The 18,862-nt window shown below is 27.7% G+C and overlaps 1 protein-coding gene across 1 annotated transcript; it reads left to right on the top strand.

The window, feature by feature from the left end:
* The first annotated feature begins 644 nt into the window (after nucleotides 1–644).
* Nucleotides 645–18,862, top strand: LOC129962504 (elongation of very long chain fatty acids protein 1-like). The gene is made up of 8 exons (XM_056076246.1): nucleotides 645–769; nucleotides 5,330–5,438; nucleotides 6,727–6,917; nucleotides 8,730–8,810; nucleotides 13,178–13,234; nucleotides 15,244–15,349; nucleotides 16,291–16,427; nucleotides 18,561–18,862. The coding sequence occupies exons 2-8, from the start codon at nucleotides 5,351–5,353 to the stop codon at nucleotides 18,777–18,779; spliced, it is 879 nt and encodes a 292-aa protein (XP_055932221.1). The 5' UTR covers nucleotides 645–769; nucleotides 5,330–5,350; the 3' UTR covers nucleotides 18,780–18,862.

Below are 18,862 nucleotides of genomic sequence, written 5' to 3'. Positions count from 1 at the left end.
TATCTGGGTGAACAACCAAAGACGACTAATATAGTATATTTTGTATGATTTTGTAATACTTTTTTCTGTTCAGCAAGTCAGTAATATCTACAATTACAAATTTTAAACCTTCTGGTATTTCGATCAAAAACTTCCTATATTTGAATGACATTACAAAACAAATTTTGAAGCGATTTGAATATTTGACTTGTTAAAATAGTTTACAATTTCATTTATAAAATTATTTTTGTAAAATTGAAAGATGCATGCCACTTAATCGTGTTATAATACCTCATTTTGTACTTTTAGCTTCTTTTTATTGCAATTGTTTATCCTTATCACTGATGACATTCCTAAACGTTGGTTGAACTTGAACTGCAAATGAACCCAGTAAAAGTGGTTTCTGACAAGTACTCCAAGTATCATAATCAAATTACGGTTTAAATACCGGAAACTTAACTTTTCGATTTTGATTAGGGTTGATAAATTTTAGTGCAATGAACTTTTCAAACTGGAAACTTAGTATTCTCAGACTTGCTATCAAATTGAATTGTTTTTGATTTCAGAGTTAATTGTTCACGGAACGCATATTTTAAGATAGTTTCCTTAATTAACTGGAAAACTTTATTAACGCCCTTTATATTTGGCTTTAAGAACGGCGGAATCTTCTGCGAGCTTCCAGTAACAAAAATAAGGAAACTTATAAGCGCCATTCGATTCCATTCAACTTAATGAAGCTTTGCAGTACAATTTTCTCCAGTCTGTTTGTGTTGTAACTGAACTTCTCCTGGTAAGTTAAAAAAAATATTTCAAAAGTAATTAATATATTAAGAAAATGTTTAAGAATAATGTTAAGAAATTAAGAAAATATTTTTATTTAAATAAATACTTTCATTGCATGAAATTTCGTTTATCTAATGATTTTGCTGAATAATTGGTAAGTTATTATATATATTATATGTGTTAAGTTATTATATTGAGTTCTCATACTTTCATTAGAGATGAATTTTAAATAACTTCTGCAGTTTTAAATGAAATAGCTTTAAAAAAAATTCTATTTTATTTTTAATTTATCATTGAATATATAAAGTATTTTAATCCATAAATTTCAAGCTTCTTTCGAAAAAAATTATTTTTAGAAATATTCAATTTACTTACTCTCTACAATTTAATTTAGAAACGTAATACAAATTTGATATGAAATCTTTACTTATAGCTTTCTATCAAAATTTGAACGAAATTCATCGACTGAATCTCTGTCTGTACATGTGCAAATAAACTCAATGCAATAGTCTAAATAATATGCGCGATAATTCAAAACTGTAACAAACTACACAAGTGAAATTTGTCAAATGACTTTTTATCAAATTTATAGATCTGTAGCAAATTTTGAACAAAATAGGAGGAACAATTGATCTTCTATCGATCCATATGTCTGTGTCCCTGTAGATGCAATAATTCAAAAACTCTACAATGTAAATAAATAAAATTTAATATGTGGTCTTGTTGCCATATTTGAAGATTTAAATCAAATTTAAAACGCAATTCGTCAAAAAGAAGACTGGCATCCAGAGTCTTTAGCTTGGAATCATTTTCCTGAAATCTTAGAACTTTCATAATTTTTCCTGAAAATAAGATATTTATTCCCTGATAATATGTCTCGAGTGAAATATTTAAGGAATTAAATTAAATATTAATGTTAATTTAAAATTAACATTAAGCATTCTTTAAATAATTATGATATCCTGCATTTATTTGTTGACGAATAACTGGTATTGTGAAATATTTTGACATTTTTCTTACTAAAATTAATGCAAAATGAAAGGGAAAATAATTTTTAATTTCCACTAAAATCAAATGAGGACAAATCCTGAATTCTGCTTGAATAAAAGCTTTTTATTTTTAAAAAAAATTAGGTTTTAAATGGAAACAACGCAAAAAAAAAAAAAATGAGTTTTCCATTTATTTCTAGAGTGATTGTATGTCAGCTATATTCTTTCAAGAACCATTTAAATAATTTTCAAATTTCACATAGTTTTTTTTTTACAAAACAACAAAATATTTGCTTTTACAAATATGTAATATTCAAAAATATCTATATTAATCTTCAAGCCGTTGCCTGTGTTTTCAATTATAATGAGGTGAAGATATTTTTTTTTAATTTAAAAATCGCAGTACTCTATTCTATGACAATTTCATTAACTATTCTATTATACGTAAAACTAATTTCAGCTATTGCAAATTCCAGTATCACAATTATGAAAAATTTATAATCGAATTTAAATGCATTCATCTGAGTAGGTTTTTTCAGTAACATTATTTTTAAAATATTCTTATTTAGTTTAATTTTTGGTATTTGGAAATATATATTTTTTATTTTGACAATCAAATATTAGTTTAATATAATTTTATGAATTGTTTGGATTAAAAAATTACATCATTAATGATAATTATCTCTCCGTGTTTATAAAAGGAAATGTTTGCGCTCATGCGTACTTGCGGTATCCAGAAAAATCCATTGCCTTTACAGCCATGAAATTTAGCACACAAGTAGACGTAATGGCGATTCATTGCACCTGAAAAATTTAACTTTAAATTTTAATATAAAAATTTTTATTTAATATTTTATCCCGTTTAGAATGATTTTTCGTTCATATTTTTTCGTAGTATTGTTCCTAAAGTTTTTAGGAAAAAAAAAATCTAAATACTATCGATCAGAACAAACACATTAATTCTAAAGAAATTTATTTTGAATCGCTGGATTAATTTACTGAATTTTGAGAAATTTTTGTAAAAATACAGTCACTTTCTAGAAAAATTTTAAGAATTAAAACTAAATTCTTGCATCCGATATTCCGATTCCATTCTCTTTTTCAAATTTTTTAAATTTTTAATTTGTCGAACATTTATCTCTAATTTAAAACAAAAACTAATAAAATACCTTCATTCATGGGCTTTAATTGATTATTTTTCTGATTTGTTAAAATATTTGTTCGCCCATTCAGGGAGAGAGGTTTTGCTGTTTTCGCTGATTTGTTAAAAAGTCAAATTAAGAAATCAAGAAACAAGAAACTTATTTTTATGGATTTTGAGTGCAAATATCTCAGTTTACAGGAAAACTTTTTACTCTCTCTTATTTTTACCGCGTTAATATTTTCAATTATTTATTTTAATTAATTAAATTTTTTTGCCTATAATTGATTGGACGATATTATTTTCACAAAGGACGTTAAACGTATAAAATCAGTATTATAATGTTTTTCTACTTCTTTCTATGCAATAAAAGCAAAAATTAGTTTAAATATACAAGTGAAAAGTATTGTAACCGTAAAAAAAAGAAGAAAAAAACTCGAGAGTTTGACGAATTTTCTCGTTTTAGACCACGCAAAGTTCGAAACACGCATTTTTAGAATTATGTCTCTCTATTTGTCGGTGAATATAACAACTCAAAAACATTTTGATAAAAAAATTAGCGCATGATTTTTACCCCAAATTTATATATTTCTATCAAATTTTGAGCGCCTTCCATTCAGAGGAATTTTCTCTGTCCGGTTATCCGAGTACAAGTGAAAACAATAACTACAAAACTTGACTAGCTAGATAAATAAAATTTGGCACAGAGATTAAGCATCTAAAAGGCAAATCCTTATTAAAACCATCAAAGAGTTGACTATTTGTCGGGCCGCACTTTTGCATGGATGTAAAAGCGATAATTCAAAAATGTATACAAACGCTATACAAAAATGTATAGCCAAAGATGGCTTTTGTGCCATAAAAAACAAACTCAATTCGACTCAACTAAAAAAGGTAACAACACATATAAACGACATTTGGTTCACAATTTTAGTATCTAAATTATTATTAAATTTTGAACAAATCTATCAATGGACTAAAAGTCTATTAGTCTGTACTTCAGCATGTAAACGCAATAATTCAAAAAGCATTGACTTAAATGAATGAAATTTAGTATATGATCTTATGACCATAATTGTAGATTTATGTCAAATTTTGATTTTAATCGCTTTATATGATACTATCTTTTACCCGCGACTTCGTACGCGTGGAAATAGATTGGAATTTATAGCATCAATGGCTTTATCTTTTGTTAGTCCTGCGCATGCGTGAATTTTCAACGCCAATTGGGGCAACACAAATGTATGAATTTTCTACTCCAGTTGGGGTAACGCAATATAGATTATAATTTTTTTTTCCTTTATTCTGTTTTATTTTAATTTAAAAGTACTTCAGAATGAATCCGAAAGCTCGATTAATTCACAATGTTTAATTTTAAATGTATCGAACACTAAGAAAATAAACAGAATCGTTTGAAATAATAGTCAAAAATCATGTTAAGCCTAATCTCATTGGCGGGGGGGGGGGAACCTGAAGCTTTACTCATTTGGTGGGAAAGTTAGTTTTTAATTAATAAACAATTAACCACTCAATTAAACGGAATAAATAGTAGCCTATGTCCTATTCCAGACTATAATCTATCTCTCAGCTAAATTTCATCCAATTCTATTCAGCCGTTCTGGCGTGATTGACTAACAAACATCCATCCAACCATCCAAACTTTTACATTTATAATAGTAGTATAGATATATATATCGATTTCTCGAGTAATTTTCACTATAGTTAAAAAAATGGTAAATATATATTTTATATAATTTTCAATAACATATTCCATTGCTATAATATATTCCGGTCTCATTTATTGTTTCACGTGATTTTCTTTTATCATTGAGGCTAAAAAAAGATAATCGTGTGTGCAATTTTTATGAGAAAAAAGAAAAACAATGGGCAGTTAGAAGATGGATTAACCGAATAGTTATATTAAAGATGATCGGTATTGTTATATCATAGGTCTTGATATGATTAGGAAATATATTTTACACTATAAATAAGACAAATGAAAAGCTATCAAATAATACAGCTCTTTCTAACTCCGTTTAAAAATATTTTTTGAGTGAATATATTCATCAAGTCTATGCTTTTTTATTAGTAATAAGGCAATCCTTGTGCGCCACAAAGTACAGCACAAGGCTTACAGAAGTAAGTAGAAACAACTACATACATAGATAAAAACAGATAAAAATAAAGATAAAAACAACAGGAAAAAAAACAAAGCAAAAAAAAACAATACTAATTAAAAACTGAAACATCAATGGCAATAAATGAATATGCTTAAATTATTTAATTGACATTAAAATAATTAATATTCGTAGGAGACCAATTGGTCTTCAAAGGTGGCTAGAATGCTAGTAATAAAGTTGAAACATTCGTCAGTAATTTATTAACTAATGACTATAAAGATACAGAAAAATAACTGCATATCATATATTTTTTATAGATATATACGGAAACAAAAAAAATGGAAACCGAACCTTGTGTAAGATCAGAACATAACTGGGTCCAAGACTTAGCTGACACGTATCATCGGAACTTAATTGAAAAAACAGGTAAGTAAAACTAGAAATTACTTACCATTATGCTTGAAAATCTATAATGAGATATTAAAACTCATTATAGATTTTAGAAAGACATTTTTAAAAGATTTCAGTTCTAAAAAGCAAATTTATTGTTTCTTCAGAAGTCACATTTTATGAATTCCTATTTCTTAATCAATATAATTTTTGTACAAGATTAATTAACAGTCTATACATATATGCATAACTCAACATGTAAATTCTGTTAATTGAATCTTATTATATCCTATGTAAATAGGATCCACGGTTGACGTTGAGAGTTTTGTGGCCAAAGGGTCACAACTTGTGACCAATTTCATATAAGATTCACTGTGACTAGGTATCTATGTTTATGGTATCCATCGAGATTCAAATATCCTTTCTGTTGAAAGTATTGTAAATAGATACTTGGAGAGTGATATCAACTCAGACATCGTCCTCATTTTCTCACTAAGATTCAAAACTGCTATCACTTTCGAGGTCCAACTCTAAGTAGTTTTCTTGTTGCCCCAAAATGAGAAATCAGTATCCTTATTAAAACTAAGCAAAGTTAAATCTACATTGCTCAAAATGTGTTCATTTCTTTAACATGGATATAGATAAATTTCTTAACAAGTGAATACACGTGAAATGGTAATAAAAAATAACTTAGATATTTTTCTTGAAATATTGAACTGAAAAAATATTTTCTTAAAATAAAGAATCAATCTATGAAGAAATTTTTCTTCCTGTTTTGACGATGCCATTTTGAGGGAGTTACTCAAATACATTTCATATATTAAAATAACTTTATAAAGTTTTAATATATTTCATATATAGAGCGTATATAATTCAATATTATTTAAATTTCTAGTTAAAAATTGTATTTATTTTATTTTTAATAAATAAAATCTTTTACCAATCTCTTGATCTTTTTTTTAAATTGATAAAGTAAATGTAGAACAAATTTTCAATAAAGTCCACTTGACCAGTATTCATCCGAGTTGACTTGTGGCTTGAAAGAGTGAACTAGTGATTCAAGCATAAGTTTTTTGCTTTTCAGATCTATCATTTGATCAATCAACTAGATTTTTGAAAAAACTTCCTCAAATTTGTAACGAGGTTTAACCTTAAAAAAAATGCTGTTAACTTTAAGTAACAATTAGAATTTTAACCCATTGCGCATGATTTGAAATTATTTCATATTTTATTGATTTTTTTTGCATCCTAATATTTTGCTTCAAATAACTCATTTATGGATTTCTCATATATTTTAAAAGTTAATTAAAATTATTTTTCATAGATCCTGTAGTTATGCAATGGCCTCTTGTAGGCCGAGACCGCTTGAATCTGTTCATTATATTTTGTTACGTCATGTTTGTAAATATAATCGGACCAAGATTAATGAAGAACCGGAAACCATTCGATCTACGATGGTTGATGGTTCCTTACAACATAGCTCTTGTTATTGTCAACTTCTACGTGTTCATTGAGGTGAGTCCATTTTAATACATTTTTATTAAGTCTCTTTCTTCTGTGTCTGTTTGTTCTGTTCTGTACAAAATATACAATCAATTTTAAACTAACTTCCCGATGAGCTAGAGATTAAAAATTAAATTGAAATTTTAAGCATAGCATAAACTTAGATAACAATGTAATATTAACTCGTTTTCGTGTCTTTCTATTTGTTTCTCTGTTGAGTACAAATTTTTCAATCGATAAAATACTTTCATTACCGACAAATGGTGCGATTGCAATTGTTAGCTCATTGTTAAGTGACTTTAAAATTGACTACAACATTTCACAAACACAAGATAAAAAAAGCAAAAAATAATGAATTTTTAAAATTTACAATCTCTGATTTTCAGGGCAATAGGAATAGAAGAAGTTATTTTATACTTTTTAATCAGTTTTAAAAGCGTGGTATATTTAAAATTTCTTATTTAAATAATTTGATCAATTGATCCTCACGAAGTTCCATTATGATTATTTAGAACTGAATAAGAATATTAAATAATAAATATTTAAATAATACTAAAATTGGACCTTTTTCTTTGATATCATGATCGTTGGATTGTAGATGAGTGTCTGTTGTAGTAGAAGTGTAGAGCAATTCAAAATTCAACATATATTATGTTAACAACACTTAGAAAACACACAAAAATTAGCCAGAATTACAGAGGCAAGAATGGTTAGAAATGCCAATCGCATGATATAGATGGCCTCTGGGCCTGGGGTGCAGTTCGAATTCAGTTTTCATTATTTAAACTTTTGAGTGTGTACCTAAAAAATACAACAATTTACAAATAGTAATTTGGTGGAAATGCTTGGACAGTCGTAAGAGTTATCATCGCGCCGGTTCGGTTTGCTCTTACTTGAGCATTAACCGCAGTAATCATAAAATGAAATAAATTTAGCGATTAATCGCCAAAAAATCGTACTTTAATGTGTGTGAAGCTGAGAATTTTTTAAAGCAACTTGTCATTAGGTGATCAGCTGCTGCAATCTTGTGACATGATTGAACTTGCATAAATTCTTCCAATAAATCAGAGCGAACTAAACATCTCTGATTATTCAGAACTTTTCCAGTTTTCTTATCTTTATTTTAACGGCTTCCTTTTTTTGAATTGTAAGGAGTTAATTCATTCTAAGAAAAAGATGAATCAGATTTTATTTTTTTAAAGTTAGCATTTTCTATTAGTTAATTAGAATTCTACCAGTCAGTTTTGATATAAGTAGAATATGCATACGATCATCTTAATAGAATCCCAATTTTTGACTAATTTGGAGGAAGCAACCTAATAAAAAGATAATAAAATTAATTGCAAAAAATATGCATGCTTATTTTTTTATTTTTAACTATTTTATGGCAATTGTCATACTAAACATATTCTTCTGCTTTCTCCAATATCAAACATCCAAAATTACTTTCCAACTCTTTCAAAAGACCAACAACTGTTAATGGGTATGAAAATTCCACAAGCTAAACATTTTATAGTTGGGGATGCCATCAGGTGCCTTTGTTCTGTCCTAAAACACATTTTTAAAAATAAATCGTCAAAAGATTACCGCCCGCGAAAAAGGCTTTTAAAAAGGAGATTTTGATGAGAAACATAGGTTTTTAATGGAGCATTCTGGATTTAAGTTTTGAAAAATCTAATCATAATGCTATCTTGATTTTTTTTTACTGAATAAATAATGTAAATTAATAATAAACAAAGTTGTTCATCAATGTAATCAGAATTGATTTATTTTATAATATAATATTGCTATAAATTTAATTGCTTGGTATTTTTCATATTTTAGTTTCTCAAAATAAGATTAGTCCTCAGTCACACAGACTCTTGCGCAACTTTGGATTTGAAGAATGATTCGAACATTTTCAGGGTAAGTGTTTCATATTTTAGGAAAAATATTTAAATTTTCTGCGCCATTTTTATAACTAAATAAAACAAATTTTTCCAAAGCATAACTATTTTATTTCGAAATTATGTCATACGATTTTATATTCACAGTTAATTTAGAACAAACATAAATTATCAAAATAAATAATTTTATATATTATATTACAATGTTTGGTCACTTCTTAGGGCCGTGGTGGCCTGGTGGTAAGGTCTCGGCTTGTGAGTCGTAGGGTTTCAGGTTCGAGACCCCATTCTACAGAAGAACCGCCGTGTAAGGGGATCTGCTGCACGATAAATCCGTCAGGGCCAAGCGTCCTCCCTTTGGTGTGGAGTGGAGAGGGGGGTGCCAGCTCAGCTGTCGTCCTCGTCATCTGATCACGGTTCAGAATTACGAGGTCCGTCCCAAAATTGCCCTAGTGTTGCTTTAAAAAAACGCGACGATAATATAACTAAACTAAACTTGCTCACTGCTTAATGTGAAATTTAAAATACGGAATTAATAATTTGAAAGTATATATATATTAGTATTTGAAATTAGAAGCATACTGAGATTATTTTTAGTTGTATCGAAAAAAAAAACTATTAGATGGATGTAGTTAAGTGATGTTGAATTATTTTCAAAAAAAACATACATTGAGTTATAACTCTTTTCGCAAAAGTTTATAGAAGATATAATTTTTTATACCTAATTTCTAAAGCCGCGTTTTCCAAAGACTGATTGCTATATTTAATTTCAATTAAATATCTTATATGCTTGTAATTATCCACTCTGTATTTAATATCAGGCACCTTTAGCGACCAACTTCCTCGACAGTTTATGTTATTCGTAATTTCAATTAAAACTCTTACAAGAAACCTAATCATCATTATCCATTTAGGGAAGTAATTTTAAACGTGCGATTGGGATAGACATTTGCACCAAAATAATTTACAAGCATTTTACCTATTGTATTCACAACATTTATGGATTTTCATAATTCAGTGTCTTAAACCGTAATTAAAAGCTGAATATTAATATGTAAATGAAATTTTGGAAAATTCTATTAATCCATAAATACACCTTTCAAATAAAAGGGAAGACAGGCCAGACAGAGTCAAGCAATTGAATGTTGCAACATGTCCGATAACGAGACATATTTTCTACGAGTATATTGACTTTTGGGCATTTTGTACTGGTCACAGTATTTGTGTTATTGCCGCGGCTACACAATGACCTGAATATTAAGGCTAGGCGGAGGTTTTTCCTGGTAAACTATCAACGTAGTAATGGAATCAAAACACGCTGATTAAATATACAAGGAAAAAAAATTGAATTATTGGGTACCTGGGCTACATGTCTATGGCAGAATATATATGATAATTTATTTAAATATTCGATTTTCTGCATTTATTGACTCAGTAAAAATTATAATGAAAAGTACAATAAGAAAACAAAAATCCATGCTAATAAAAAGCAAATATGTTAAATTATCTTACAGAAAATAATAGTGGGATTGAGAAGCAAGCAAAATATGTCTTTAAAAACTTTTTTTTTTAATTTCTAAAAAATCTTATAACTTCTTCAGTATTTTAAAAAATAGGTTTTATTAATGTACTAAAAAGCAAGAATTTTTTAAAAATTATCTATAATTTCATAAATTCTGTTGAGGTATTCTTATAAATATTGGTTTTATAGCTATTATATAGATTCGTTATATAGGTATTCTTATAGATTTTTCATAACTCGGTGTCTAAAACCTTAATTAAAATTTGAACAATAATATATAAATGAAATTGCTGAAAATTCAGTTGATCCATAAATACACCTTTCAGATAAAAGGGAAGGCAGGCCAGACAGAGTCAAGCAATTAAGTGTTGTCGCAAGTCCGATGACGACACATACTTTCTATGAGTATATTGACTTTTATTGGGCATTCTTTACTGGTCACAGTATTTGTAGATTCCTGTAGGACTACAAAACTTGTTAAGAAGGTCTAAGTCACGTAAAATCCGCCGGTGTAGAATGTTTTCCCATTGATTTTAATCGAAAGTTTGGAGAGGAGGATGACAGCTCAATTGGCATCCTCAACTTCTGATCGACGTTTAAGTTACGAGGACAGTCCCAAAATAGTCCATCGTATTTTTTTGAAACATGTTGTTAGTATATCTTAACTTTACCAACTACCACTCTAATTAGTTTGTTAGAAAACTTCACCGAGCATTGTTAACACGATTTAGCCGATTTGATCAATTTTTTATATTCAATGTGCTAATGAAGCTATAAAGTTTTCTGATTCTGTTACTGACGTAGCCATAATACGTCAGATAAATTGAAAAGTTTTATTCAGTTTCAATTTGAAATAGTACGGCATTGTGAGCTCTGTTATTATTTTCCAGCCAGGCCGAAGACTTTCTTCCAACTTTACATAGAATATTTTCATGGCGCCATCTAGGAAATGACTTGTTAACTAGAGCAGTAGAACGCCTACAAAAGTACAATTTCCGCATATCATAGATGTTCTGGAATCAACAAATTAATTATTTTCTCAATTCCAATACCAGCTGGAATTGCAATTGAAAAAATCATGAATACGAATCAATAATGAAATCTCGAATTGATTCCCCTGATTTTAATAATTAAAATATATTTTATAATTTGAAACTCAACAATATTTTTTTTCCGTTTGAAATATGGATTCATATCGCTTCACTGTTTTCATATTTACTTAATTACTTGCTTCTAATCTATTGTTAAAAACCGTAATATATTTTTGAATAATCTAAATAGCAAGTACTGCCTCTTTAAATAAAGTGTTATTACAAAGTACTGTATATTCAAGTACAATGAAATTTTTTTTTATATTGATATATCTGAAAAGATCTGGAAACAAATATTTACATATTTAAAAATTTATATAATATAGTTATATAAACAATTAAAGGGATTTGAGCTATAAATGAAAAAAAAAAAAAGAATATCATAACTTTGAATATGTCTGAAAATTACCTAAATTTGAAAAAAAAAAAAAAAAATCGAATGAAGATTTGAATTTCACAGACATTATTTTTAATTGTGATTAATAAGAACTACGGTTCCTAAACAGGCTAATTAAGGAACTTCAGAAATAAATTTATGAGAAAAAAAAAGAAGAAAATATACCTAATTTGCATATGGTACTTCAACAAATGAATTTCTGATCAGCATGTTGCCATTTTTCGATTACGCCATTGGATCATCATTGCTGTCGAAATCATATATATATATATATATATATATATATATATATATATATATATGGGGAAAGGCAACGACCAGCATTAATATGTGAAATATATTTATTAAGATTAAAGGACAAAGGACAAAACATTACTACATAGAACATAAAAGATACATGAGCGTGAGCTGCACGTCTTGCAGTCTCACTACCCAACTCTCGTCTGCCAATAATGGCGGGAAAGCATCACGTGATCAATGACGGGACGCAACATGGCCAACATGGCGCCATACAGGATACGAGATCTGTAAGCGCTTCCCACACACACACACACACACACACACACACACATATATATATTCGTTTAAATATCCAGTTTGTAAAGTTTTTAATGGTAATTAATTTTACATATTTCAGGCAAAATTTCTACTTTTTAATGCTATTATAAATAGATCTATACTGTTTATTTGAATTATTGGCTACTTTTGGGGGGGTTGAAATTCATCAAGATTGGAAATTTGATATTTCTGTGTAATTTGGAACGAGGTTCAACTTTAGGTATTTGTATATTAACTCAATGTCAGCAATTTATCGTCAGAAAAAAAAAAAAAATCTAAAAACCGCATTATAGTATTTTTTTTTTCCTAACTATAATTTGGTCATTTTCACCAATGGCATGCAGTTAATAAACAAGTAATCAATTTTATTACTGAAAAATTCAGGGAGTATATTGTTTTTCGCAAAATTATTCAAATAAAATGGACACCAGCATTCAAGACCAAAAGCATCATGTACTTTGTAAATGACCATTATTAACTTAATTCTCGCAAATCAACATTAATACTTCTTTTAATAATCTCGTATTTATTTCAAATACAAAAAGAAGATTTCGAAATTTCTTCTGAAGCATAGTAAATTTATTAGAAATCTTCAAATAATATTTCAATCCTGAAATACAGCATATTTACCAATAATGTTTCGTTCGCAGATTTTATTCCTACAAATAAAAATGCCTCGTGTGTTATTTATTCCTTACACATTGTAAGAAGTTATGCATTTTGCAATGTTATTTTCATAATTTCAAAGTGCGTGAGATTGTAAGTAAAATTTTCTGAATACTTTAAATTTCTAATATATATTTATATTTTTGTTATAGCTAGCAGAGATAACTTGGTGGTTCTACTTAACAAAATACATTGAATTGGCCGACACAGTAAGTTTGCCTCAAAAATATTGTTTCTAGTAATGATTTTAAACGGAATATCCTTCAAAATTTCAGTCTTCGTTTTTTTTTTTTTTTTTTTTTTGCTTTAAATATAAATTTGATTCGATTTTTTTTCTTTTCTTTCTTTTTTATTTTAAAAATAATATATCGAAATCATCTTTGTCGAAATTCAAAGGGTTTACATAAAATATATTATAATTTATGTAGCATTTTTTTATTTAATGAATATCGATAGTTTGATAAATGTTTCTAATTCTGAAGATGCAAGAGTAAGTCAATAAACTAATACGTGATTCAATCACAAAAGAAATTCTTCAATTCAATTCAACACATTCAGAAATTCTTGATGTTAAGTTTTAATTGAAATATATCATTTTATAATCTAACGTATTTTTTATTGTATATATAAATTATCTTTCTATCTGAAAAATGTTGCATAAATAACTCACATTAGAAATGGGATGAAAACTGCAGAAAAGATTCTTTTATGAATTCTTAGGTACTACTTATTTATTTTTACTGTCCCGAGGTTTATTTGGCAATTTTCAGATAAAGTCAAGATCATTAAACTCTATTATATATAAGATGTCAAAATTTCACTATGAAAGTTGCCTTTCCTTGTTTACTTGACGATTTTCAGATTATGCTAATTGGTTTACTTAACAATTTTCAAATTACACCAATACCACCACCACATTGGCGACTGTTGGAATTTTTTGGCGATTTATGACGATGGCCGTAAAAAAATATAAAGTATCTTCCTACGTTTTTTTATTGTTATTATTGCTACTTTGAACAAAATATCATGTAAAATTTTAATATAAAATATTGTTATTTTTTAAATGCATATAATGAATGTTTTGCCCTAAATGAATTGCTTTATAATTTGTTCTATTAAAAGGCACAAAAACTTATAATATATGCTCGAATATCGTGTGGAAAAAAAATTGAAATTTTTTCATGACTTACTTGTAGAAATTAGAGGAAAGGTTTGATTTTTATGGAAATACATAATAATAATAATAATAGTTTCTTGTTAATTTATTTAGATGGAACCCTTATTTAATATTTTGGAATATTATCTTGATTGAAGATTTTACTAGATCAATCTGTAAATAAGAAACATTTAAACCATAATTATCTCAAATTTAACAATAAAGAACTGTTTTTATTTTAAGTAATGCATTTCGTTCTTGTTATATCCAAAATATTTTATGCCAAATTAGTCAAAACAGTATATTGGTAAAAACGCTTGTATACAATCTAAATCCATTCTTATAAATTCATACTCATTTTCTTCGTTTCATAAAATACTATAATTCTTGAATATTTTAAATCAAAATTAATCAAAAAAATCAAATTAATCACATCAAAATTTCGTATTTGTGGCTTGCTATACTTTGACTTTGATCAATATAGACGATATGACACATGTCAAAGCAAATGTCGCTTTGAAATATTTAGTTAAATTTTTTGGAAATTAATGCATATCATAATATTTATAAAACGTCTCCTTTCAATTATGAATGGTTTTCTTTTAAAGGAGCAGGTATTCAAAATATTCTAAAATGGGTTAACAATATTTCTTAAATTTAATCAGAATGCATATTTCTACCATAATAGTATTTTGAAAACTTTGATGAAAATAATTAAAAACAATTAAATTATAGATAAAACAATTTAAAAACCTATGGAATCAAAAGAATTTTTACATTTTATTACTTCATAGTTTTAAGTTGGTTTCTCCCAACTTGTTCAATAGATGGCAGCACGGTAGAAATCTAGAATTGTATTTGGTTTGTTAGCAACATACATTAAATACACAAAAATAAGCGAATGCACATTCTCAGGATTTATTCGGTGTTTACAAATTTATTGACAGGGTAATTTAAGATACAGTGTTTGAAACAATAGAGATAGCAATAAATTTACTATTGTCAACAACAATTGCAATTATTAGAACCATTTAACAAACTTTGCTTTTCTTTTTTTCACAGGTGTTCTTCGTTCTACGAAAAAAAGACAGACAACTTTCACGTTTGCATCTTGTTCACCACAGCACTGTACCTCTGATCATCTTCGGACTTTTAAGATCGGAACCTGGTTTGTAATCAATTAAGTGATTCTTAAAATAAACTGATCAGAGAAGATAAGATCTTATTTACTATTAACCGCCTTTGGCTATCAACTGATTTGCCGAAAATACTGGCTGTGTTTATTTTTGATTAAATATCTTTAAGCATAGCTTGATATACAAGATTCTCCTAAGAAAAAAAATGTAACATTAAATTGTGGCAAATGCTAAAGTCGTGATTTTTAATTGTCTTGTATGCATTCTGTCACTGTGTATTAGAACCAATCTAATGAAGCCAAATCCTATGACCTCAAAGTGCTTTAAAAAGCATGACATTATGTATTTTATAATTTTTTTTACAATATTTTAATATTTTCTCTTATTTCTTCCTAATGTAAATCACACAAATAAAACATAATTATTTTTCTTTAAGTTTCAGAAATGGGAGAAAAAAAAAACCCTACGCTATTAAATGTTTGATGGTACGATGAAAATGGCTTGCATTTCAGGTTGACAATAAAAACGTTTATTGAATATTATGCAAAAAGAATCACAAATTTTTTTCCTAAAATTCCGGAAAAAGTTGCATTGATATTAAATTGCTATAATTAAAAATATACTTTTTAAATTTTAAAATGGTACACAAATTTCTTTTGTACAATAACATTTTCGGATGTGATCACGGAAAATGTCAAACTATCGCTTAGTTTTTAATTAAAATTTCGAAATAAAATTCCGAAAAGGTAGAGATTTTCTCCCCGTATCATTCAATTTTCTCGAAATTCTTTTAGGTGTTACTTTGATATCAGGGAAAAAAAACTGATTACTGTTTGGAAATTCCAGAATAATAAGCATGGAAAATTTGAAATTATGAAACAATATTAACATTATTCTGTTACTTTATTCTAATAAAAAAAATTATTATAGAATGTTGTGAATCTTTTTTCAAAGATAATTTCATCTTTTTCAGGTGGTGCCAATACCTTTTTCCCATTAGCCAACGCATTTGTGCACTGCGTCATGTACACGTATTATGCAGTTTCGGCCCTTGGAGATGACGTCACTGTTCATCTAAAGTTTAAAAAATACGTGACAATGACACAAATGGTAAATTTTAAATTAGATGCATATTTTTCTTGCAAAAAAAAATGAATAAATAAAAGCTTTAATGTTATCGCGTAGTTTAAAGTAGGTTTTGTATATTATACAGGGAGTTTATAGCATTGTTTTATATTGAGCAATGAAATTAGGAAAATTTCTGTTAGTATCTGACTATTGATGATTTTTCAACAATTAATAACTGAAATTATATAATCTGCTAGGATTTTTTTTTTGAGTTTATCTAGGATTTTATATTGAACAATGAAAGTATCTAACAGTTAGGAGAATTTTTATTAGTATCTGACTATTCATGATTTTCCAACAACTAATAATTGAAATTGTATAATATGTTAATAGCAGTATATGCGGGAAATTATGTCATCTGAATAATTGTAAATGGCTTTATTGAAAACTATTGCTATGTTTATTTTTCTTTTTACTTGTGCTAAATTTTAATTTTGATTATTTTCCAATTGAATTTTTCTGTTAACTTTTATATTCATTTAATCGATAGGAAATGCAGTCTTTTGGTTTTCAACGGCAAGGCTCGTACGATAAAATTGCTTTTAATGCTTCAATGCTTTACGCATCTAGTTTCCCAAATAACCTTTTTGACTTTATAATCCTCTATGAAAACCGACAAACTTTCAGATCTAGATATTTTTTTTTAATTCTTCGTTTCCCATATGCCATGAGATTCCACTTTTTATCGCGCTATGATGTAAAGATTCCAGTAGTGATGGAATAGAATGAATAGGTGATAACCATATTAGCCAGGCATAACTGATTGATGACTGTAGCAAAATCTTGTATATGATATGCTTATCGATCTTAAACAAATATCTTAATAAGGGATATGATATGAGTTTTGTTGTTTCCTTTCTTGATATTATTCAAAGATGAAATGTCTGTCGTAAATCATGTCTAGGCAGATTTCTCATTATTTACAAAGAATGCGTTTGCAATGAGCTTGAGTGGTTCGGATAATGGTCTTCACATGTAATATGCAGTTTGGTACTTTTCTATAAATAAGTAATCTTCCATGATTACTTGCTAGTACAATTAGTATGAGTATTTCTCTTTATGGAATGAAGCTTCATTTAAAGTGCTTGTTAAAGTGTAATAATGTTCACAAACTAATTTCTGTATCTTTGATGATAGAACCGTCATTAACAAATATATTTAAACTTATAGGACGGTGTTGGATCTTTGATCTATTTCTTCTTTCATATTTGGAAAGTAACAGAAACACTTTTAATTCTTCGACAAATTTTTTGTTTGAGTTATTAGGTGTCAAATATCTCACCTGAAAATCTGATTATCTTCAATTTCAGAATCTTTTAAAAGACGATGCCAATGAAAATCAATCAAAAACTTTATCAAATCCAAAAAATGCACTTCTAAATCACAGTAGTTCTGAAAATCTTCCTTTATTTTGTTTGTTCATTCTAAATAATTTTTTTCCAAAATTTATTTATTTTTCTAAAGCCTAACCGGGCAATTCATATAACTTTAATTCCTCTTTTATCGATGGATAATTATTTATATATCAATATTTGTTGTGTCACCTTATTTGTTTTAGTTAGAGCATAAAATAATTGCCCTTTGATTGTTAGATGTATTAGCATTATTTTTATTGTGTTTTTTTCTGTTTTGAATTGTTTTGACAATGACAATGTCTATTACATTAAAAGAGTTTATCAATTTTAATATTGAATTGATTACCTCAGTCAATCATACGGAAACTCTAGTTTTATTTCTATTGAAAAAAAAATTCAATTTTAAAAATATTTCAACTATATTTCCATGACGACAATTAAATACAATTCCATAACTGAATTTTTGAGATCTGAATTTTGAAGTATTTTAATGTTTTAGTTAATACTTAAAATATATACTAAAAAATCGATATGATACACGAATGAATAGATATAGTTGAAACTTCTGTGTTTCCTCTAACAGTTTTTCAGGATAAAATACAATTCTTAAAATTGTACTTTTATTCATTTTTTATGATTTTTTCATTGGGCAGATATTGAAGTGTGTAAATTATTAACAATGCACTTTTAATAACTAATAATTAGATTTTTCCTTATTGCCGTAGATATATATTTTTTCCTTTTTATATTTCTCCTAAAGATCCAGTTTATCCTCGTCCTTTGTTACGTCGCATCCCGCCCATTTTATGGTTGCAATCTGAGTACAATATCCATCTACGGCAACATGTGTCTAGCTGGATTCTTTTTCATCCTATTCTGCAATTTCTACTGGAACGAATATCTGGTCAACAAGGAAGAAGCCAGAAAGCAAGCCCTGCTGAATAGTGAAGCATCTGCAAATGGGAAAAAAACTACTTGATTTTTCTGATGAAGTTGACACTTTGTGTGAATGTCACCACTCTGTATCATTTTAGATTATTTCATTAAAATATTTATAATCTG

This window comes from Argiope bruennichi, chromosome 3 (genome assembly GCF_947563725.1).
Source record: "Argiope bruennichi chromosome 3, qqArgBrue1.1, whole genome shotgun sequence".
Classification (NCBI taxonomy): Eukaryota; Metazoa; Arthropoda; class Arachnida; order Araneae; family Araneidae; genus Argiope; species Argiope bruennichi.
The sequence above is the reverse complement of the archived record's forward strand: the minus strand, read 5'-3'. Positions and strand labels throughout refer to the sequence as shown.